Genomic DNA, 24,427 nt, shown 5'->3' on the forward strand with positions numbered 1-24,427 from the left:
TAGGGCTACTCCTTGTTTAAAGGAATGGTTAACATGCTGAGAAATACAAGACAATTGACACCACTGTCGTGTCTGTATGGTAACATGAAGCTACAGCCAGCAGCTGTTCATCTTAGAAACAGGTAGCACAGCTCTGTCTAAAGGTAACAAAACCCACCAGTTAATCACAATACGAACTATGAATTGTCTTTCCCTGGATTTTTTTCAGCTGTTTCCCCCCAAAGGTAAATTAAATCGAACAGAGCATGAATTCACTGAGCAAACACACACACTACTGAGGATTGTTTATCACCGTAAATCTTATCATTTTAAACAGTGCATTTAGATTTTTACAAATTAGGTTTAGATTAGAAGAATGGGGCAATGTTTCAGGGAAACCAATCAATCAAACTCCCAACAGGTTAAAAGCTGCCTTGTATTCAGATCTTGATGAACTGAAGTTGGCAGGATGAGGTTCGACTGTATAGAGAATGAGCATGGTGGAGCCATGTGTGGTTGCTAATGTAACTGGGAAATGCTGCTGCAAATGAAAAAGTGAATTGTGCATACTGGTACTCTACATCGTAAGGTTTAACATAAATATTTGTGCCTAAACATAAATTTATACCAGAGCAATGTGCTCTACACACACAGTTTTACATGCAGTCAAATACACACATATATTTTCTAAGAACATTATTTTAAGAACAGGTCTTTCTTACATATTATCATGCAATTTCAGTGAAAAAATGCACTCAGTTGCTGCCATTTCCAGGAAATCTTTAATAAAACTAATGCAGTACAACACAACAGCCCTGCAATAAATCCGACCACCACGAGGATGAGAATGTTTTGTTTTTGTTAAGAAATGTTTTAGAGAGGTGCTGAATCAACTTTACGGTCATTTTGGATCCTGTAGTTTAGTTTAGTCTGTTTAGAGAGAAACTAAATCACAGCTATATATACAAAGTCAAGTATTACTCATAGTCAAAGTCCTTAAATAGAGTACAGATAAAGGGGTTCACGTAATATGTCATTACAAAAAATTGCTTTAATACCAATTCCTACATAATCACCCAGGTAATCAGTCCAAGCCAAACATCATTAAATAAATTATTAATTATTAAGAAGAAATATATGCACATCATAACCAGAACAATCACCTTGCACTTCAAATTCACTGTAAACCATAATTTGACCTCTCTTTTTAAAAATACAGTGGTTGCTGCATTTGTAATTTGTGGCCCTGTTAAACTGCATTGCATAATACTATTTTATATAGACTGAAATATCTCCACATCTATTTAATGGATTGCTCTAGAAGTTTGTACAAATATTCATGGTCCCCAGAGGATGGATCCTACTGACTTTGGTGATTTTCAGTTATGTTGAGAAATATATCAACACCTGCTTGTTGGATTGGCACACTTTGTACAAACAGTCATCATTCATTATGCCCAGACACTGTCTTTGGCGATGTTTCCTCTAGCGCCACCACATGGGTGACATTTGTGGTTTTGATTGGAAGATCTCAAATAATATCAATATTTTCCCCAGTACTTTGGTTTATGAACAAGTATTAGAAAATGGTAGCATGCTAACACCCTAATGTTTAAAGTGGGAAACATGGTAACATGTTGGTGCTGGTACGAGGAAAGAGATGTTTTTATGAAAAATAAAATAAAATTCTGCATTACTTTTTCAATACTATACTTACTTGGATGAAAAAAAAACTGGCTGAATCAGGAGATTCATCTTATCAAATGGTGATTAAGCAGATGTAGCGGTTTGTGCAGCGTTGTCAGCGGTACTAAGTTTCAAGAGGCACGCAGAATAAACTAGACATGACATGTACGAGCTTTTCCTCTTTGCAATTCATCTGAACGTCTCTAGTCACATGATGTGGGCGCGTGACGATTCAGCTGCCGCTCATTGGTCGAGCTTCAACCGGACAGTCACATGCGCGTGTGTGTTTAGTTTCACTTCCGCACTACGCTACGTTCCTGTCAGTAGCCTTGTTAGCCTCTTGGATGACACTTAACACATTTTGAGAAAAAGCGTGTTTATTATCCAGGACAGAAAGGTGTACAGCTCGCAACGTTCATTTAAAACTTCCGACTACACGCAAGTTTACTTTGTTGTATCGGCGTTACAAAATAACAGCTTTACTGTTGAATAAGTAAACCAGGAAGCGATGTTAGCGTGAGGAAGCTCACTCCATCATCCACTGGCTACGCTTTTAAACTAATGTCAGTTTGACTGTTAAACTGTAACGAACAAAGAAGCTTTTCACACTCATTTACAGTAGAAGAAGTCATGAAGGTAGGTGCACAATATAGCCAAAAGTTGCACTCTGTTAAGCTGTTCAGAGAGATATTTTCAACTGGCTGTGTTTCCTCAGGAAAACTTCTTTCCTCGTGCGGAGATGAACAGACATTTTGCATGCACATGCTGTATATGTGGTGAAGGCTTGGAAGATATGCGGTTGCACAACTCAGTTTCCCTATTACATGAGCAGCTGACATGGATCTTATGTTTTCGTTTTTTCTGTCCGCACATATTATAGCCCACATTTAAAATATTTTTTTCCCCCAAGAATTGAACAGGTAGTTTCCTCCTAGTTGCTTTTTTTTCTTTTCTTAAGAGAGCAGTTAAATAAGCATGCTGAAATTGATTACAGTGAACAGGAGATGTACAGTAATGACAAATAAAGGAAGCAAATTTTAAATTGAAAAATTACTGACATTATTAATCTGTTGTCAGAGTAATTATCCAGTCTTTTGCCAGTTGATTAAGCGACCACTTGTTTTACACTCTAAAAGGGCTGGTTAACATAATGCCACCACATTTATATTACCGTAGTATAAACAGTAGATAACAGTCTCTGATGGTAGGTAGTTTGTAGACACAGTATATGCATACAAATATGTCCATATAAGTATTGTCAAATTGTCCCCTAACTTCAAATGAATAGTAAATAATGATGCTTAGGAATTGCTGATGAATTAAATAAGCATTTTTTTTTTTTTTTTCTTTGCCAGGTAGTCGGTAGTCAGAGTGGAGGGTCCTTCCTGGTGTGGACCCTTGCTGTTCAGCTGGTCCTGTGTGGGAGTGGGGTGTACACCAGTGACAGCACCAAGAACTGCAAACTGCCCTCTGAGTCTGATTCAGAACGGAAAGTCCTCAGTCGACTAGAGCCCCTCACCCATAAGAAGTAAGTGACTCAATTGTGTACTTGCAGATTCAGTGCCATTGACGTGACATTGGGTTGTTTTTGGATTGCCTGCAACCAATCAGAAAATCAACAATAGTTGAATATGCAGCAGAAGCATTTAGCCTGATGGTCCTTTGCAATTCAATGTTGTATTTTTTTCACAATCTCTCTTACATATGATTAATTATTTCCTGGGATTTGTTCTCATGTTGACAGCTTTTCAGTCATGACCAAAACAGAAAAAGAGAGTTACACGTATGTGTTCCAGTTGTGTGGAGATGCAGCAGGTGTTCCAGGAGCAGGGGTTGTTCAGTTGGACAGCAAGCAAGAAAGTAAACCAATAGTGATTGGATCGTATAATTCAACACAGGCCATTGGAGGAAGTAAGTGTCTAGAAAATATTTCTTTATTTCATCCCAATTTACCCTGACTTTGTACTGATCAAATGCTTGCAGCCTGGGTGTGAATGATAACCATCTGTAGGATCTTAGGTTGGAGAATTACATTATGTTTATATGACCATAATAAGCCCAAGAAAGCTTAAGAACTGTTTTTGATTCAACTCTCCTTGGATAACATGACCTTGATGACTGAGCATCTTCACATCCTTACTGTTCAGTCTTGAATTCACTCTGAACATGGGACTAACAGTTTCATAGGGTGCTTTAGATGAGTGTCGTGTCTGCATTGTTTTTATACTTTACTGCCCTTGCAGGTGACTGGGTGATGTTGATCTACAGAAACGGCGACCCATATGATGCCCACTGCTCCAAGGAAAAGAGGAAAGCCATTGTCATGATCTCTTGCGACAGGAACATGGACGCAGTAAGATCACCAGATCAGAGTACACAACTTACCTGGAAAAACATGATTGAATCACACAGGTCTGAACATGGCCTGATGTTTCTCCTGTTTCATGTGTAGTCTAGCATCCTTTCTCTTTCCCTTAGTGTGTGCTGCCTTGTGTTTACCTTTGTCTCTCGCCATTGCACTCCCAGGGCCCGCTGGAGGTGGTGCTGGAGGACAGGGACAGGGAGCAGGACTGTTTCTACCTGTTTGAGCTGGACTCTAGTGCAGTGTGCCCTCTTATTCAGTCCCAGCTCAGCACTGGCTCCATAATACTCATCATGTATGTATAGACAGTCTCTAATGACTCCTAACCTAACCTTACCCTTGATTAAAGGACCAGTGGGGAGAATTTAGGAGGATCTACTGGCAGGATTGTAATACAGAATTGAGAAGTATGTTTTAATTAGTGTATAATCACCTGAACCTAAGGCTCGATCCAAACTGATAAACATTTTCTGTCCACGGTCTCCCTGCAGATGAGCATTTTAGACACAATCACCTCTGTCTAAACAAACCCACCTAAAACACCGATCACTTGTCTATTCATGTGCATTGGACATGTATGTGTCAGTGTTTGATGTTTGCTTCCTACGTATCTAGACAGTGGTAGCATGATAAAATGTGGAATTTAACTGTACGACAAACAAGAAAGTCAGCAACCCCTGCAATTCGTTACCCATGTTGAATTAACTACTTGTAGACAAGGCTCATGTATACAGGCTGATATTGTTCAATCTCTACTGGAAAAGGGTCACGTGATATGAGCCTTACAAAACAGGAGGCAGTTGTGGGTGTCTGTGTCGTTGTTTCCAAAAGTGTCTCCTCCCAGCTGTCCAGACTGCACCGCAGTCGGGGAGTTTTCAAACTGAAAGGTGGTCAGCAGCATTTCTTAAAGTCTCTCGGACATCGTAATAGTGAGGACGCTAGGTGTAAATGTAGCATAAGATATGAGTTTTTTAAATGAAAACACATTAGTGTGGTTGTAGCCTAAGAATCGTTGTGTTTTCATTAGCTTAGAATGAGCCACCACGTTTCTACAGTAGCCCAGAATGGACAAAACATTGTGGCGCTACCTTAGCCAAGGGTTGTAGGTTATCCCATATGCTTTTAAAGGGAGTGTTAAGTTGGATGTAGTCAGCGACCACGCCACATCTGCCACTAAATCCTGCACACTGGATCCTTTAAAGCATCTAATATCAGTCGGTCAGTGATCATAAGCCTTCTCTTCCTTCAGTGCGATCTGTCTTCTGGCTGTTTACCTCATTGGAGGTTTCCTCTACCAGCGGCTGATTGTCGGAGCCAAAGGGATGGAGCAATTTCCGAATTATGCCTTTTGGGTGGAGTTTGGCAATCTGACAGCGGTAAGACGAGAGCGGTCGATGTACGGCGTCATTAAAAGATCAGTCTCGTGACTTTTTGGGAATATCATAACATTCATAACCTTTCCCCACCTCCCTTACAGGATGGGTGTGACTTTGTGTGCCGGTCACGAAATCGTGACGAGGCCCCGGCGTACAGAGGAGTGGTTGCTGAGCCTTTAGAAGAAGAGCCAGAGGAGAGAGATGACCACTTGCTACCTATGTGACCTAAATATGTCAGAAGTGGGACAGAAAGTTTCACTGCGTGATACAGTTCAGTCTTTCAAAGGTTAGACAAAGTTGCTTTTAGACACAAGTCTTGTTTTTCTTGTACTGGCTTAGGTTAGGACCTGTTGACACTATGTGTGTTTATTCCAGACTTGTGCCTAAGGCAACTATTGTGTGATCTGCTTGTCACTAAAGAGGGCATATTACTCATAGGGCTGACAGACCTGTCTCCTCTCCCTCCCCCATACATTTCATTCAGCTGTTTGATGTCAAACAAATGAGTGATTCGTTACAAGATTACAAAGTGGTAATAAGGAGTGACTCTTCAATGGAAATCTGGCACCAAGGGGACACATGAAGAAGTTGGATTTCTCCACAATTTAAACTTAATGACATATTGTTTATATTTTTGTGCTTAGCTACTGATTGTTGTATGAAGTTGATGCAGGTTGCAGCGAGCAGTTCTTCCTGGGGTCTTGGTTGTCCTCCGGCACGTTACGAAACACACAAATGCTTTTGCTCGTGTCATTTGGCTTTAATCAGTTTATGCTTTGTTTGGAAAGTTGGCGACATAATATGAGAGTGTCATTGTTTAATGTTAAGTACTGTGACGTAGGAATCATTGCAAAAACGATAGCTTGACTGAGTTTGGTTTTTAATGGGGCATTTCCTTTTCTCCCACATTAAAGGGGAAAGCTTCTACATCAATGCTAAAATGTCCCTAAAATGGTTCGTATTACCAACTTCCTGAGAGAAATCTGAGCATGTTAGTTTTTGCTATAAGAAAGGTGAACAATGGCAAATAAAATTAAAGTGAATTGAACTCACAAATTTGGTGTCCAAAGCGAAGCATCCGACTCCCAATCCAAATGACCAACTTTTGCTCATAATACTAGTATACAGTGATGGGCATTGAAAAGAGATCTGTCTATGAATTCTGCTATTAAAAATGTATGATTTCAAAAAATATGGCATATATGTAGTATATTGTATTTTCATAGCATAAGTGAACAGTCACAGCAAAAGACCAATGTCGATCATCACAAAACTATTTAATAATGAATATTATAATGAGTAAACTGATCTGTCACGATAAAGCTGACCCAGATGCACTGCTTGGCAAGTAGATCGTACTTTGACCAAATATTAAAGGCCGCTTCATGCTTGATGCATTGCTCATTTAGACAGATATAGCAGCAGTGAAAGCACTTAATTTTCTACATTGTTGTATAAATGTTGCAGCTCTGATGATATCAGGAATGAGGTTTGTAATGTTTTTTAGAAATTTCAAATAGTTACTGCGAAGTATTAAAGCAGGATTTTTGACTTTGATGGAAAGATGATGTTAGGAAGTTTAAGTTGTGAATCCAGTTACTGTATTATTGTCCGTTTGAGCACTTGTGTTTGTTTTGTTTTGTTTCTATCACCTTCTTTTTGTGTTTACTACAGCTGGCATTTCTGTCCTTAGTTGAGCGAAAATGGTCACACCTGTGTTTGTAGTGAACTGAACTCCCACTAGATGTAATAGCTTGTTTGTTTCAAAGACATTTTCAAGCCACGAACTTTTTTGGTTTGTTTTCTGGTTCCATCAAAAATAAAATATGAAAGAAGTTTATGTATGCCCATTCTCCACTCACCGTTGGAGATTTAATGGATGTAAAAATGTTTTAATAAAAACATTTCACGCACAACACATTTTTATTCAGAATTCATATATGACTCAGTGTAGCGGTTACGTTCAATCTTCCTTGTACAGTAAGTGTTGGTAGATGTTTCAGGAAAAAGAATCAGGTTTACCAGGTTTTTTTCAGTGGTTTTTCCAAGCCTGAAGACTAAAAGCAAATTTACCAAGAAATGTGATTCAGATCATGACTTTGCTGGTAAATAGAAAAGAAGCATGAGTATGATAAATACAAATGACACATTACACTTCACTTCTACAGCACAAACCTACACTAAACTATCTCCACATTTATCTTTCATTTAGTGTACCCAGTCTTCATTTTTAAATTGAAATGTGCTACAAAGGTGAGGTAATAAATGAAGTTATGAGGTCAAAGACAAACCTGCAGTCTTGTGGCCAAGTAATAGGCCCTGGTAATTGTGAATAAGTAAAATGCTTGAATGGTTTTAAGGGCTTAGCAGTTCAAAGATCCTGCAGATGTCAGATGCAGCTAATATATGTCTGGATTTCAGCAGACGCACACACACAGAGAGAGAGACACGCACACATACACACACACACACACACACACACACACACACACACACACACACACACACACACACACACACACACCTGCACGAAGTTGCACTAAGAAATGCTGAATTAAATTTAAAAAAAAAAAATATATATATATATATATATATATATATATATATATATATATATATATATATATATATATATATATATATATATATATATATATATATATATATATATATATATTTGTACGAATTTATGTGTCATTTATCAGATCAGATCCCCGTCCCAGCGCTCCTCTCCACAGACTGTTCTTAGACCGACACCTGGCGGCGAGTCTGTGGAACTCAACCTGAGGTAGAGCTGAATGAGTTGAGGACAGACACTTCTGTCTGTCTTTGTGTCGTCAGGGGGTGGACAGCTCCAGCGAAATGGTTCACAAAAAGGTTAATTTGTCGAGGCTTCATGTGCACACAAACCCCCCTGCTTGTCAAAGACTGTTAAACAGCCAGATATAGGTGGTGATGGGTCATACAGTACCATGCGGGCGCTTCGGAGAGGAACCTAGGAATTACAAGTAATTAATAATTAATTGTAATTGTGATTTTATCAATTTGCAATGCACTCAAGACTGTCCTGCAACAGTGCAACCCTGGGAATGACTGCCAAGTAAGAAATGCATTTCATGTATCATTCATGTATGCATTCATCTAAATAAAATTTAGATTGTTGTTAGATTGTTTAGTGTATTGTGGGTATGTAACATGACAATACAATGGAATCTAATAATTCTTGTCAAATGTTTATCAGCAAATAATTTTGTCAACGTTTGAATAACTCATAATGAAAAGGGAACAATTGTTTTCAATCTGTTGCAGTGTTTTAACAAGGTAAGGGGCGGTGGACGTGCTTGTGAACATGAAGAGGGCAGTGAATTTGAAGTGTACGTATTTTATTGGGAGAGATCAGGTCAAAATGTTCCCACACAGCGGAAAACTTTCCATCTATGTCACACACAAACCAACAAATCGCCAACACTAATCCACGAGGTGCGAGCGGATCCATTGCGGTATATAAATCGCGCCGATACTCGAACCAATTCCTGAACCAGCGAGGCTTCGAACGTCATCAGTGACGACATTCGCCCTAAACGACAGGAGCATCGATACGCGCTTCGCGAAACACTTCTGGGATTTCTCGACACACATTCCGAAGTGTAGCGTAGTGGACCGCTCCTGGTTGAGTTCTGGGGTCTCTGAGGCTTCTCCTCAGGAAGGAATAGAGGGGTACGCGCTGTGAGGAAAATCTTTTGTTTCCTTGTCTTCAGGGCCAATCCTGGCTGGATGATGTAAAGGTCATTTACATATATTTCCCATCAGCCCTCTCACAATTCAATTCAATTCAATTCAATTTTATTTGTATAGCGCCAAATCACAACAGAAGTTGTCTCAGGACACTTTCCATATAGAGCTGGTACAGACCAAGCTCTTTTATCTACAAAGAAACCAACAACTCACAGCGCTTGAGCTCCTGCGTTCACACCGTCAGTCAGGGGTCTGGCGGCACGAACGTGGTTATATACACTCCAGGAACACTGCTATGTCGTGTTACTCCGGTAGCACATATACTAAAATTGGAACGATACAGAGAAGATTAGCATGGCCCCTGCGCAAGGATGACACGCAAATTCGTGAAGCGTTCCTCATTTTTCTCGGTCTCGGTTTTAAACGGCGATTTTAGAATTGGGTTTTTCTAGCTTGCGAGAGCGGTTTATGCCTCACTTTTTGCTCGAATGGACTACTTGGCATATACTGAAGAGCAATGTTGTGCCTGCACGAGTTCATTGAACGATAGTTCATGAACGCGTTCATATTTTGGGCGAACGTGAACTGAACGTACTGCATTACTGCCTGATGAACGTTACTCTGAACTCGTTCATTCTGGTGTCTGTGAACGGCACGCTCTCTCAGTTTAACTTCGTAATAGGCTGTCAGATTTCTAAAGAGCCTTCCAGGCGAAACCCGGCTAAAACACACGGTAAACAGGCCTTAATATGTAGCGGAAAAAACACCAAATCTGGCAACACCAGCCAACGGTGCCGCACCGCCGCATGCGTCATCAAAACAAAAAGCAGCATGTAGGTGACAAAGCGGCAAGGAGACGTCGTATGATCATTTAAACGAGTTTTATGACAAGATCGGTGAGGATGGGAAAAATCTTACCTTTCTGTGCAAACTTTGCCTGCCGGCTTTCAAAAAGAAAATCCGCACTTCAGTCACATAAAAATGCAGCTGCTATTAGTGTGGACTGAATGGACAGTAACAAAGCGTTAAAGCAGCAATGTCCCCTCAATGCTAATGTCAACCCTGGTTTGATATTAGATAGATTCAAAATTGGATGTGAAGATGAAATCTGACGCATAGTTACGGTGTTAAAACTGATAAAATAATTGCTGTCTGTGGTTCTATATGGGCTGTGGCAATAATTTTGAAAAATAATAGCTCACAGCAACATATGGAAAAAAAAGAACTATGAACTAGTTCATTTTTACAACGGTGAACTTTGTTCAAAATTAAAAATTAAATTTGTTCAGAATTATGAACTATGAACTGAACTAGTTCATTTTAAAATTTGTGAACTGAACTTGGAACTTGTTCATGTAGAACGTGAACTTTCCCAACACTGCTGAAAAGTATACAGAGAAGTCCAAGTGTATTTGGCTCATACTCGTACCTGAACTTTTGATCGAGATGTACTTAGGAAAAGTATAATAATGTTCAAGTACATTTGGATTGCAGTTGTGCTTATTCTTTTGATAGTAGCCTATTAAAATATTTTTTCCCATACATATTGGCTTCTTTGAAGCACACTGCAGTATATTTTACATACTATCTCATCAACTTACATATTCCACAAGTAAATTTGCAGTAACAAGTTAGCTTTGGGGTGGAATAGCTTAGAGTAAATAGTACATGGGTGGAACTGAACCTCATCTTTTATGTAGTGTTATTAACCCACACAGAAACAGATAAACACGTGTCTGATTTTATTAGAGAAAAAAAAAAAGACATTTCTTCCGAGGTCTCAGTATTGTGACAGACTTGATACATACTGGCTGCTATTATGAGCCATTGCATTTTAGTATTAAGTATACTTGCTGCATAAAGTATACTTTGAAAAATATACTTAAGCTTTACTTAAGTATACTTAATAAAATCCATGCACATATTCAACTTGTATATAAGCACATATGTGATTTCTGATCTTTGTTCTGTTTTCATTCCGGGTGTTTTTGTGTTATTGTTTGTTCATCTGTGTAATACAAACATTGCACATATAAACTGAGACCTTTTACTGTTCTGCATTCATTACTACACCATTTCCTCAGACTCCGCACTCTTCTGCAGTCATTCTGTGTGAGTTGAACTGCTTTAGAGAGGCAAGGACAGCTACAGGAGGAAGCTGGAGGAGTGCCTTCAGGGAAACAATGCCAGACAGGCTTGGAAAGGCCTGAGCACCTTAGGGCACAGCAGCGACAGCGGGAGGGGCCCTGAATCTGGAGACAGGGAATGGGCACATGAACTTAACATGTTTTTCAACAGATTTGATTCCCCCCCAGTCTCACCATAACAGCTGATCAGGTGAGGAAGAAGCTCAGAAGGATGAAGGCGAGGAAGGCTACAGGCATGGTAGGCGTCAGCTCCAGACTCCTGCACATCTTCAACGTGAGCCTCAGTCTGGAGAGAGTTCCAGCCCTTCAGAAAGCTTCCTGTGCGGTTCCTGTCCCAAAGACCCTGCATCAGGGAGCCCAGCCACTCAAAGACCTTTGAGAAGATCAGCTGGAGCTGGAGTAGACTGCCACCTGGCTGCGTGGACCATCGACTACCTCACCAACAGACCACAGGACGTGAGGCTCCGTGACCGCTGGTCTGAGGTGCTACTTTGTAGCACGGGGGCTCCGCAGGGTACAGTGCTCTCCCCTTTCCTCTTCACATCAGACTTCAGACACAACACCGACAGCTGCCACATCCAGAAGTTCTCAGATGATACAACCTTCATTGGACGGGTATCACAGGGGAACCAACTGAATTACAGGGAGGTCATCGTCAACTTTGTAGACTGATGTGGACTGGTGTGGCTTCTGAAAGAACAGACTTGTGCATACATTTATATCGGATGGGATCTGGGAAAACCCGTCGGATGTCGCGCTGGCACTTTTCCAGGAAAATGTGAAAATAGGTCCAAAGTCAAAATATTGGTTAAATTGGGTTTTCATTAAATTCTTATTTTACAATTCATTACAATCTTATTTCTAGGTGATATTAAAATCTCCAAAATTTTGACACGTGACTGGTTTTCCCAGATCCCATCATATATTGTTCTATTTTTTACTTTTTTAATAACTTAATTTTAGTAGAAGCGTCAAGCACCAACTTCACCAAAACAAATTCCTTGTATGTGTTACACGTACCAGGTTGCGGCACCCGTGAACAGCTATATGTCCTGTAATACAGGGAATAATGGTCAGGCAAGAAGACGTGTCTCGACTCTACTGAATCCTCCGTCGTTATCTTTATTTACAATTCACACTCGACTTAAACTGTTTTGCATTAGTCCTTTACACAGCATTCACTACTGCTGCACATATTCTGTCTCTTCAGATATGTTTCCATGTTCATAAAACACAAAGTAAATCTCAAAACAACATATCAATACATACATTTATCCAAACATGTTTGGTCACCTCTGCATCCCAAATGCACTAACACAGACTCCATCAAGCCTCTACTGGACTTCAGCTTTACAGTATTAAGAATGGAATACACTTACATAGTTAACAATCACTAATTGTGTTTAAATGTGCACTTAAACTACCAACTGTGGTTAAACATATTAACATTCACTCTTAAAACTAAGGTTAACAGTCTCTGTACATTTAAAATAATACGTACTTTTGAGTATGTCAAACAATGTACACGGAGTTCGGTATCTAAAAATAGCATACAAAATGGAGACGTGTGGCTAACAAAAGCTAACAAAATGAATGAGCGAGCGCACCGCTGCTACGGCTACTCGCGGTAACAGCTTCTTCCCCAAAATGAAATCAACCAGTCATTTAACTCATCATACATCTGCATTTTCTCAACAAGCAACAGCACTTTGTGTGGGGTTTAGACACATTACTAACCTGTAATACAGGGAATAATGGTCAGGCAAGAAGACGCGTCTGGCCTCTACTGAATCCTCCGTCGTTATGAGGACAAACCAGCAGAGCAACGGTCTCGCGCTGCCACTCGCTCCGCCACCTACTGTCATAAAGCCGCCACTGCAAGCTACTGGCTCTGGCACAAAATCAGGTTACTTTTTCACAAAAAGAAGTATAGTGTTTTCCAAATAAAATAAAGTGCAGACCCAATATCCAGTTATACAATAAATACACAATAGAACAAAACAACATCCACGCAAACACATTAAATGGGCATCGCATATGTATAAAATCGTACTTGGCATTAAAGCTTTTTCTGATTTCTGATAAATGCCAGAAAGACAAAGGAGATGGTGATTGATTTCCGAAGGAAGGTACCACAGACTACACCGGTGATCATCCAGGGGCTTGGACATTGAGATTGTGGGGGATTAAAAATATCTGGGTGTTGACCTCAACAACACACTGGACAAAAGCACACATGCTTTGTACAAGAAGTTGTCCACACCTCCTAAGAAGACTGAGGGTTGTGGAAGCTCAGAGAGGGACAGAAAAAGACTAGACAAAATGGTCAGGGGAGCTGGCTCTGTCCTGGACCGCCCTCTGGACACCAACGAGTTGGGTGAGAGGAGGATGTTAGCCAAGCTGACACTGATCATGGACAACCTATCCCACCCCCTGCATGAGACAGGAGGGGGCCTAAGCAGCTCTTTCAGTAACAGACTGCTGCATCCAGTCTGGAAGAAAGGCCTGCAGGTCCTTCTGTAACTGCTCTGGTCTGATGTAATGAAGGCCACGCATCATACAGATGTCTTTTAGCTTTTATTTTATCCCCAATCAGCCGACACCGTGAAAACTACAAAAATAGAAGACATACAAACATTTCAATGCACGACTTTAACAAAAGTGTCTCTAACTAGACTGATCCAAACACAAGCCGATCATTGACAGTCATTGACAGGTCCAATACGCCAACCCACGACAACAGCGTGTTAAACTGTCCACATGAAACACTTTAACAAATGATACCAACAAATATGAAGCAAATCAACTTTAAAGTCACATTTACCGTGTGCGCCTCTCAGACCATGCAGAATAAATTTGTTTGTAGGTCACGTTTCCTCTCTAGCAATGTTGGCGTCTCCCTCTGCCGCCGTATTGCATGACCCACAATCCAACAGGTGAGACCCTTGACTAAACTGAGGTCATGTGACTTGTTTCATTCATCAAATACACATTGCAAAAAATAGCATAACATTTTAAACCAAACATCAATTTTTAAAATTACACATCTTCAACGTTTCCTTTCTGAACATCTTATTTACTGTGCTTTTAATTAATTTAAATGACCACATGAATTCAAATATATACGAAATGACGACAGAAAATACCAACAAACTTTAAAAACAGAAATCACAACAATAACTGTCCCCTGGACAGTTACACCTTCACTCCGATAGCTGTCAGACTGATTAAAGCCAGCGTCATGTCGTGTCGCACTGTGTTGATGCTGTCTTTCCCATTTCTACATCACAAACTGACTTTTCTTCTGCACTACTGTTATCAGTGCTAATACATGCTCACATTATCCATTTCATCTGGTGCAATACCGTTACGTTTTTCTGTGTGGAAACTGCGATGCAAATTGCATGTTCTCCCCGTGTTCACCCGGGGTTTCCTCCTTAAAATAACCCCCACTAAAAACATGCAAGAAGATCACCACCTGACCAACGGTGACGAAAAACGATGGGACAAGTAACGCCACATCTCCAGGTTTGAAGTTTCTCCTCAACTGCGACCACTTCTGGCGCTCTTGGAGGAGGGGCAGGTATTCACGAGTCCATCTTGTCCAAAACAGGTCTGCAAGATATTGCACTTGCCTCCACCGTCTTCTGGCATACTGATCATCTTTGTTGAAAGTTCCCGGTGGCATACTGGGCTGTACTTTCATTACCAGCAAATGATCAGGTGTTAAGGGCTCGATATCATTTGGATCATCAGATGTGCTTGTGATCGGGCGATCATTTATGATGTTTTCAACCTCACACATGAGGGTCTGAAGACTATCATCTGTGAGAGTGTGTTCTTTCACCAAGGCACCAAGAATCTTCTGTATGGTGCCGATTTGCCGCTCCCAAACTCCTCCTTGATGAGAGGCAGCAGGGCTGTTGAAAATCCATTTTATGCCCTTCTTCTGCATAGTTTTTTTGTGTTTGTCTGGTCCAAGTTCTTGATGGCTTCTCTCAATTCCTTTTCTGCACCAACAAAATTTGTGCCATTATCAGAGCGCAATAATTCGACCTGGCCTCTTCTGCTCATGAAACTGCGCAAAGCGTTGATACAAGAGCTGGTATCAAGACTATCTGTTACATTGAGATGGTGACATCTTATAAGTACCTGGGTGCACTTTATAAAAAAGGACAGAGCAGACTCTATCTGCTCAGGAGGCTGAGGTCTTTTGGGGTGCGGGGGGCACTCCTGAAGACCCTCTATGACTCTGTTGTGGCCTCTGCCTTGTTCTACGGTGTAGTCTGCTGGGGGAGCAGCATCACAACAGCTGACAGGAAGAGGCTAGACAAACTCATCAGGAAGGCCAACTCTGTCCTGTCCTGGGATGCCCTCTGGAACAAGTGGAGGAGGTGGGGGAGAGGAGGATGACAGCCAAGCTGTCCTCCATGACAGACAATGACTCCCACCCACTCCAACACACACTCACTGCACTGAGGAGCTCCATCAGTGACAGGATGCTACATCCAAAGTGTGTGAAGGAGCGGTATCGCAGGTCATTCCTTCCTGCAGCTGTCAGACTACACAACAAGAACTGCTGAAAGTAATTTGTTGATAATTTATCTGTAAATCATCTGTAAATTACCTGTGCATTTATCTGTAATTTATCTGTAAATTATCTGTACAATAATCTGTGCAATAACTGGTGCAATAATCTGTGCAATTCATCCTGTACATAACAGTCTGCAAATACAATTTATAATTTAAGATGATGTTTATTTTTATTACACTCTTTTGAATATACTTGCTGTTTTTTACCTAATTCGATCTTTTACTGATGCTGCTGTAAATTGGAATTTCCATCTAAAGGTATATTGAATTGAACTGAATTGAGTTACTTCTATGTGCACCTGGTGAGGCAGGTAAACATTACAGCATAGCGTTTGACAGATCTATGAGGGGCCGTACAAGCCATAATTCATTCTGGTCCTCTCATACACATATATTCGCCTCTCACATACATATATTTTCTCTCTCACACACATACATTGTCCTTTTACACACATACATTCTCCTTGCACACACATACATTCTCCTTGAACACACACACACATTCTCCTTTCACATACACATATATTCTCCTTACACACACATACATTCTCCTTTCACATACATATATTGTCACTCTTACACACACATATATTCTCCTTACACACACATACATTCTCCTTTCACATACATATATTATCACTCTCACACACATACATTCTCCTTTCACATACATAGATTTTCATTTTCACACAGACACAACTTCTCCTTTCACGTGCACATATTGTCACTCTTGCACAAACATACATTCTTCTAAATAAATAGGCATATATGTATATGTACAAATAAAATATATGCATGTGAGAGAAGAATACATGTATGTGTGAGAGAGTATAGTGGAAAAGGAAGTCAGTATAGTGGAAAAGGAAGTCCATCATTTATTGCGCGGTGATTGGCTGAGAAGCTCAAGCGGGCGGGTCACGTTTAGGTCACAGTCAGCATGGAAGGTGGAGAGGAGTCTCGAGCAGTGCAACAAGCCATTGGGGTTTTAAGAAATATTTTATCATCCCCAGAAACGATCGCATCCATATCCTCGTTGCTTGGGTGACAGGTGACAGGTTCATCTGCACCAAACTTTACTCACAGCACGGTGGAAAGTGAGATGAGACAGATTTTCAGACCTGCGAACTTCCAAGTCGCTTCAGCAGGACAAGCAGCTAACGCTAATGCTAACTATGCACAAGGCCAAACTGGAGGATTAAGGCAGCAGTCTTTGCGATATCAGACTCGGACACACTTCGGCAACTGGAACTCCCGTCCAAGAAAAAGGTGAGTACAACGTGCTGAAAATTTAACTGCAAGTTGTCAGTCTAACTAATGCAGGCGGGAGGACCAGCATGCAAGCTAGGCTTGTCACTACTAAGGAGGAGATCAGCAGCAAAACCTGTTTTAGTCATATAACTAAATAACGACAAACCTAATAAATCAATCTTAATGCAGGGTGACCGCGGGTCCTTAAAAGTCTTAAATATTTTTTTTTTTTTTTACAAATTAAAGGCCTTAGAAAGTATTAAATTGTCTTCAATTCAGATCAGACAGGTCTTAAATGTGCTTTAATCGTCCCAGGGACGCACCTCACTTTTCACATGAAAAACGATACATTGTGTTTAAAATCACAGTAACTAACAAAACAAATCTTGCTGTCAGCGGACCTGACCAGCGCTGTTTCAACACTTTGCGCATTAACTCAGCGCAGACATGATCCCCTTGAGTACAGTATGAGGACATGCTAGTTTAGCCGCTACAACAGCTAGCCAGTTACCGCGGATTTCATTTCACCAGTTAAAGATACGAACTTCTTAGTAGCAAATAAAATCACGTTTCCACTGATAACTAACCTTAGCACCGTCGGTGCTAATGACAGTTAGCAACGACAGCTAGTTACATTTAGCTGCAGTTAGCTAGCTCTCAATTTATCAATGAAGCTGCCGCGATCAGAATCTCCTCGGCAATATAGTGATCTCCGTCATCGTTGTTGAAGGCTGTGTGTTGCTCCGGTCCAGAGTTATTCATTGTAAACGTGCTGTTTGTTAGCATGTCTGCCTGTTAACTGCTAATTTGGCAAGATGTTCGCACAAGCATACTCAAACACTAGTAAAATTATCTACAAATCAGCTTTCACAAAACAAAACAAAAATATTCCTGCGCCGGATATCAGACACAGTGCCGGAGGTCTTAAAGCCCTGGGAATATGTTTCATTTATTTCATTACAGCACGTCCCCTAGACGTTAAAACATCGCCGACATGAGTGAACACAGCATCGAGCATGAAATCCACTGCTCGATGCTGTGTTCACTCATGTCGGCGATGTTAACAGGCAGACATGCTGGTCAAGCTAGTGACCAGCTAAATTCCAGCTGGTCTCCTACTCTTGCTGGTCTAGCTGGTCTAAGGTGTGTTTTGGCCACACTCAAGCTGGTTTTAGCTGGTCAAGCTGGAAGGACCAACTTATGCTTGTGGTTTTAGCTGGTCAAGCTGGAAGGACCAGCTTATGCTTGTGGTTTTAGCTGGTCAAGCTGGAAGGACCAGCTTAAGCTTGTGGTTTTAGCTGGTCAAGCTGGAAGGACCAGCTTGTGCTTGTGGTTTTAGCTGGTCAAGCTGGAGGGACCAGCTTATGCTGATGTTTTAGCTGCTTTATACTGGTTTAAGGTGGTATACTACCTTGTTTCCTGCACTCAAAAAAATAATTCATTGGATGAACGTAATTTTACCTTGCCACCTATATTCCATCTAAAGAAATCATGTTAAGTCAGTCTATCTTGTTTGTGTTGGTTCGTTTTACGTAATTTAAGTTTGTACAACACAATTCAACATGTTACATGAACTAATATGGGTTTTGTGTGTTACACTAATGTAAATCATGTTGGATGACCTAATAGAGGTTTTGTCCATTAAACTAATGTAAATCATGTTGGATGACCTAATAGAGGTTTTGTCCATTAAACTAATGTAAATTATGTTGGATGAACTAATACAGGTTTTGTCCATTAAACTAATGTAAATCTTGTTGGATAAACTAATACAGGTTTTGTCTGTTATACTAATATCTTGTTTAAGTGTTGTTTTCACTTTACATTTAGTGTAAGCATTATGATTAATTAAATTACCAAAGATCTGCTAACATGCATAAAGTACATGCAAAAACATTTACAATTTTTATTTGACATTTGGGTGCAACATAGAACTCACACCCGATCTTTATTGTCTTTGATGCATCTCCACAGTATGCCACAGTACAACGCTGACCAAAACAGTGTCTGAAGACCTTCCACAGCACAAAAATAAATCAAAAAGCAATTTTCTCCAGGACTTTAACCAAGTGATGCATTTGGGAATGCTGTATTAAGAGTTCAACATTTACAGTCTTGCAAAAATATGTGCACTTCTGACATTTAAGTTTAACATTCAACATGTAACTTTTTTTTTCAACCATGTCAAAAATGCTTGTAGAATATTTTACAAACAAAATTATTGCGACTAGTAAAAAAAACAACCTTCAAACAATGTGAACAATGCAATATGATGTGTGCATAACTATAAAAATATGCATGTTATTGTTTTAAACACTGAATTATTACAATCAACAGATGAACTGTTTTTTTTTTTTTTTTTAAGTCAGAAATGGTGAAAAATTACTTACTGTAAAAGCAATGTCAGAAAATCTCAACTTTAGGAGCCCAACGTGCAAGTGTGACTGCTCCACTCACAGAAAAAGTTCTTGAAAACGAGTACAACTGCTCCAGCCACAACTGTCCATCAAGTAATACCAGTCTCGGTGTGTGTTCATCTGTCATCATCCACACATGTCATCTCCATCCACAATGCCTGCACTGCCACATACATGTCACTGAAAGAAAAGAAATCAAAAACATTAGTATATGATATATAAATATACATTTCCTCAAATAGAAAATGACAATATCAACTTACCATGTATTTCTGAGGTGCATACAAATCTCAGGGCATGGGGACAGTATTTTGTTTTGGGATGTATTTCTGGTAAATAGAGAAAATGATTTACAAGGTTAATACAACATTATGTTTCTATAGTGAATAGGGCACGTATTACAATATCTGTAATTGCATACACTGAAATGTGAAGTCTATGAAACAATTTCTGGTGGCAAGGACATGTGTATTCATCGAGATGACATATACTGCACCACCGCTTTCATTGCATCATAGTCTACACGGATTTACACAGCCGTTTGCTAACGTTACCTTACCAAAACTTCAGCTCCAACCCATGGTCATCCAACACACACACACACACACACAGTAAACGGACTCAGAAAACTCTAATAAAAACAAAACGTTACGGACAATTTTACAAGTTTTTTTTTATCTTCTCAACTCGTTTTTCGGCCAAGGAATGAGCCCTGACCAAGTGTCAAAATAAAAAACTGATGTTAGCCATGGCGAAGTTAAGCTAGCATTAACGGTGAGAAACACGAGTGACTAATACATGTCTTACAAATGTCTAATGTGTACAATTTATCACTCACGCTGTTTAAATAAATACATTTGTGTATATATCTGAATAACTTACCTTTAATATCACGGATAGCAAACGACTCCTGCATGTGCTGGCGGTGTTGATAAACGTCCATCATACTTTCCACATTGACTTCCAGAACTTTCTCTGACGTCGGTTGATGTGGCGCATGCGCAATAGCTATCCCTGTCAGAGTCATTGTTTTGAAGCACCTCATTCTCATTGCATTGAAATTAATGAATCTAATTCATCTGAATTTTCTTTAATTCATGTTAAACCAACAAGAATGAATCATTTAATGAACATAAACACAATTAATTAATTTAATGAGAACATATTTCTAGTTTGCTAATCAAACACATGCCCTGGGTGACTTTTTTGTGTGAATAAAATATATGATGGTGAATTTCAGCCAGTTTCAAACAGCACGAGATATCTAAAAAAGGTATGTACTAACAAAATCTATTAAATAATGAGAAAGTTGAGTGTCAATTTCATATTTACTGCAAACAATAACATATCAACATTTAGCGCCCCCTATGGGCCAGCCTATATACTATAAACTTTGTGTTAACATTTTGTCTAATGTCAAAGACTTGCTGAATTAAATGATTGCATTTAGATTGCCTATTTGTTATGTACACAAATCTTTTTTTTTTTATTTTTTATTTTTTACTCTCAGTACCTAAATTCCAATCATTTTTACACACAACAGAATTATTACATTAAAATATTTTTGAAAGTTTTGAGGGGTTTGTCTTCCAGCCAAATTGTGTTGTTAGGATGCATTGTCACCAAAAATTGTCGGTATTATGCACTGGAACTATGCAGAATGTTTTTCTACAAATTACTCAACCTTGACCAGAATTAACTATTCCTCTTGTTATTTAGATTCTATTTCACACTCTATTTGAATAGTGTTTAAAGACCAGGGGTCATTTCTTTAATGCTAATCAAGCCGGCAGATGTGACCTGATGTGAAGAAAGATTGCATCTTAGGATGGGGTTGTTAAGGGCACTGGGAAACCTTAAAGATGCTTGTTTTGAATAATGTTTGAGTGACAGATGAAGCCCTTAAAAACCGTCCATCTTAACCAGCTTGACCAGCTTAGCATACAAGCTTTGATGGCCAGTCCAGCCAGCTTGCTGGCCATCCAGCTGGTCCAGCTCGACAACCAGCTTGACCAACCAACACCAGCTTTGGTGACCAGCTAACCAAGCTGGCCACCTGTACTGATGGACTAGCAACACCAGCCTGACCAGCTTGTCCAGCCTGGTAAACCAGCTAAACTTGCCTAAGACCAGCCTGGACCTGCTACCAGCTTTAGCTGGTTTAAGCTGTTTTTTTCAGCAGGGTGTACTCAAGGGGATCATGTCTGCGCTGAGTTAATGCGCAAAGTGTTGAAACAGCGCTGGTCAGGTCCGCTGACAGCAAGATTTGTTTTGTTAGTTACTGTGATTTTAAACACAATGTATCGTTTTTCATGTGAAAAGTGAGGTGCGTCCCTGGGACGATTAAAGCACATTTAAGACCTGTCTGATCTGAATTGAAGACAATTTAATACTTTCTAAGGCCTTTAATTTGTAAAAAAAAAAAAATATTTAAGACTTTTAAGGACCCGCGGTCACCCTGCATTAAGATTGATTTATTAGGTTTGTCGTTATTTAGTTATATGACTAAAACAGGTTTTGCTGCTGATCTCCTCCTTAGTAGTGACAAGCCTAGCTTGCATGCTGGTCCTCCCGCCTGCATTAGTTAGACTGACAACTTGCAGTTAAATTTTCAGCACGTTGTACTCACCTTTTTCTTGGACGGGAGTTCCAGTTGCCGAAGTGTGTCCGAGTCTGATATCGCAAAGACTGCTGCCTTAATCCTCCAGTTTGGCCTTGTGCATAGTTAGCATTAGCGTTAGCTGCTTGTCCTGCTGAAGCGACTTGGAAGTTCGCAGGTCTGAAAATCTGTCTCATCTCACTTTCCACCGTGCTGTGAGTAAAGTTTGGTGCAGATGAACCTGTCACCTGTCACCCAAGCAACGAGGATATGGATGCGATCGTTTCTGGGGATGATAAAATATTTCTTAAAACCCCAATGGCTTGTTGCACTGCTCGAGACTCCTCTCCACCTTCCATGCTGACTGTGACCTAAACGTGACCCGCCCGCTTGAGCTTCTCAGCCAATCACCGCGCAATAAATGATGGACTTCCTTTTCCACTATACTGACTTCCTTTTCCACTATACTCTCTCACACATACATGTATTCTTCTCTCACATGCATATATTTTATTTGTACATATACATATATGCCTATTTATTTAGAAGAATGTATGTTTGTGCAAGAGTGACAATATATGCACGTGAAAGGAGAAGTTGTGTCTGTGTGAAAATGAAAATCTATGTATGTGAAAGGAGAATGTATGTGTGTGAGAGTGATAATATATGTATGTGAAAGGAGAATGTATGTGTGTGTAAGGAGAATATATGTGTGTGTAAGAGTGACAATATATGTATGTGAAAGGAGAATGTATGTGTGTGTAAGGAGAATATATGTGTATGTGAAAGGAGAATGTGTGTGTGTTCAAGGAGAATGTATGTGTGTGCAAGGAGAATGTATGTGTGTAAAAGGACAATGTATGTGTGTGAGAGAGAAAATATATGTATGTGAGAGGCGAATATATGTGTATGAGAGGACCAGAATGAATTATGGCTTGTACGGCCCCTCATAGATCTGTCAAACGCTATGCTGTAATGTTTACCTGCCTCACCAGGTGCACATAGAAGTAACTCAATTCAATTCAATATACCTTTAGATGGAAATTCCAATTTACAGCAGCATCAGTAAAAGATCGAATTAGGTAAAAAACAGCAAGTATATTCAAAAGAGTGTAATAAAAATAAACATCATCTTAAATTATAAATTGTATTTGCAGACTGTTATGTACAGGATGAATTGCACAGATTATTGCACCAGTTATTGCACAGATTATTGTACAGATAATTTACAGATAAATTACAGATAAATGCACAGGTAATTTACAGATGATTTACAGATAAATTATCAACAAATTACTTTCAGCAGTTCTTGTTGTGTAGTCAGACAGCTGCAGGAAGGAATGACCTGCGATACCGCTCCTTCACACACTTTGGATGTAGCATCCTGTCACTGATGGAGCTCCTCAGTGCAGTGAGTGTGTGTTGGAGTGGGTGGGAGTCATTGTCTGTCATGGAGGACAGCTTGGCTGTCATCCTCCTCTCCCCCACCTCCTCCACTTGTTCCAGAGGGCATCCCAGGACAGGACAGAGTTGGCCTTCCTGATGAGTTTGTCTAGCCTCTTCCTGTCAGCTGTTGTGATGCTGCTCCCCCAGCAGACTACACCGTAGAACAAGGCAGAGGCCACAACAGAGTCATAGAGGGTCTTCAGGAGTGCCCCCCGCACCCCAAAAGACCTCAGCCTCCTGAGCAGATAGAGTCTGCTCTGTCCTTTTTTATAAAGTGCACCCAGGTACTTATAAGATGTCACCATCTCAATGTAACAGATAGTCTTGATACCAGCTCTTGTATCAACGCTTTGCGCAGTTTCATGAGCAGAAGAGGCCAGGTCGAATTATTGCGCTCTGATAATGGCACAAATTTTGTTGGTGCAGAAAAGGAATTGAGAGAAGCCATCAAGAACTTGGACCAGACAAACACAAAAAAACTATGCAGAAGAAGGGCATAAAATGGATTTTCAACAGCCCTGCTGCCTCTCATCAAGGAGGAGTTTGGGAGCGGCAAATCGGCACCATACAGAAGATTCTTGGTGCCTTGGTGAAAGAACACACTCTCACAGATGATAGTCTTCAGACCCTCATGTGTGAGGTTGAAAACATCATAAATGATCGCCCGATCACAAGCACATCTGATGATCCAAATGATATCGAGCCCTTAACACCTGATCATTTGCTGGTAATGAAAGTACAGCCCAGTATGCCACCGGGAACTTTCAACAAAGATGATCAGTATGCCAGAAGACGGTGGAGGCAAGTGCAATATCTTGCAGACCTGTTTTGGACAAGAT

At 40.1% G+C, this 24,427-nt stretch overlaps 1 protein-coding gene and 1 non-coding gene across 2 annotated transcripts; both read left to right on the forward strand.

The window, feature by feature from the left end:
- The first annotated feature begins 1,960 nt into the window (after positions 1–1,960).
- On the forward strand, positions 1,961–7,322 carry LOC139334391 (cation-dependent mannose-6-phosphate receptor-like). The gene is made up of 7 exons (XM_070967235.1): positions 1,961–2,301; positions 3,021–3,193; positions 3,410–3,576; positions 3,909–4,018; positions 4,192–4,322; positions 5,277–5,403; positions 5,505–7,322. Exons 1-7 carry the CDS (start codon positions 2,296–2,298, stop codon positions 5,625–5,627), a joined length of 837 nt encoding a protein of 278 aa, XP_070823336.1. The 5' UTR covers positions 1,961–2,295; the 3' UTR covers positions 5,628–7,322.
- Positions 7,323–9,438: 2,116 nt separating this feature from the next.
- Positions 9,439–9,544, forward strand: LOC139334542 (U6 spliceosomal RNA). The gene has a single exon (XR_011602385.1). It is a non-coding gene; the product is annotated as a U6 spliceosomal RNA (small nuclear RNA).
- Positions 9,545–24,427: the final 14,883 nt, after the last annotated feature.

This window comes from Chaetodon trifascialis, chromosome 7 (genome assembly GCF_039877785.1).
Source record: "Chaetodon trifascialis isolate fChaTrf1 chromosome 7, fChaTrf1.hap1, whole genome shotgun sequence".
NCBI classification, from domain to species: domain Eukaryota; kingdom Metazoa; phylum Chordata; class Actinopteri; order Chaetodontiformes; family Chaetodontidae; genus Chaetodon; species Chaetodon trifascialis.

Coding starts and splice junctions, on each gene's coding strand:
- LOC139334391 (XM_070967235.1), top strand. Junction 3,194..3,409: donor GAGCCCCTCACCCATAAGAA/GTAAGTGACTCA, acceptor TCATGTTGACAG/CTTTTCAGTCATGACCAAAA. Junction 5,404..5,504: donor AGTTTGGCAATCTGACAGCG/GTAAGACGAGAG, acceptor CCTCCCTTACAG/GATGGGTGTGACTTTGTGTG.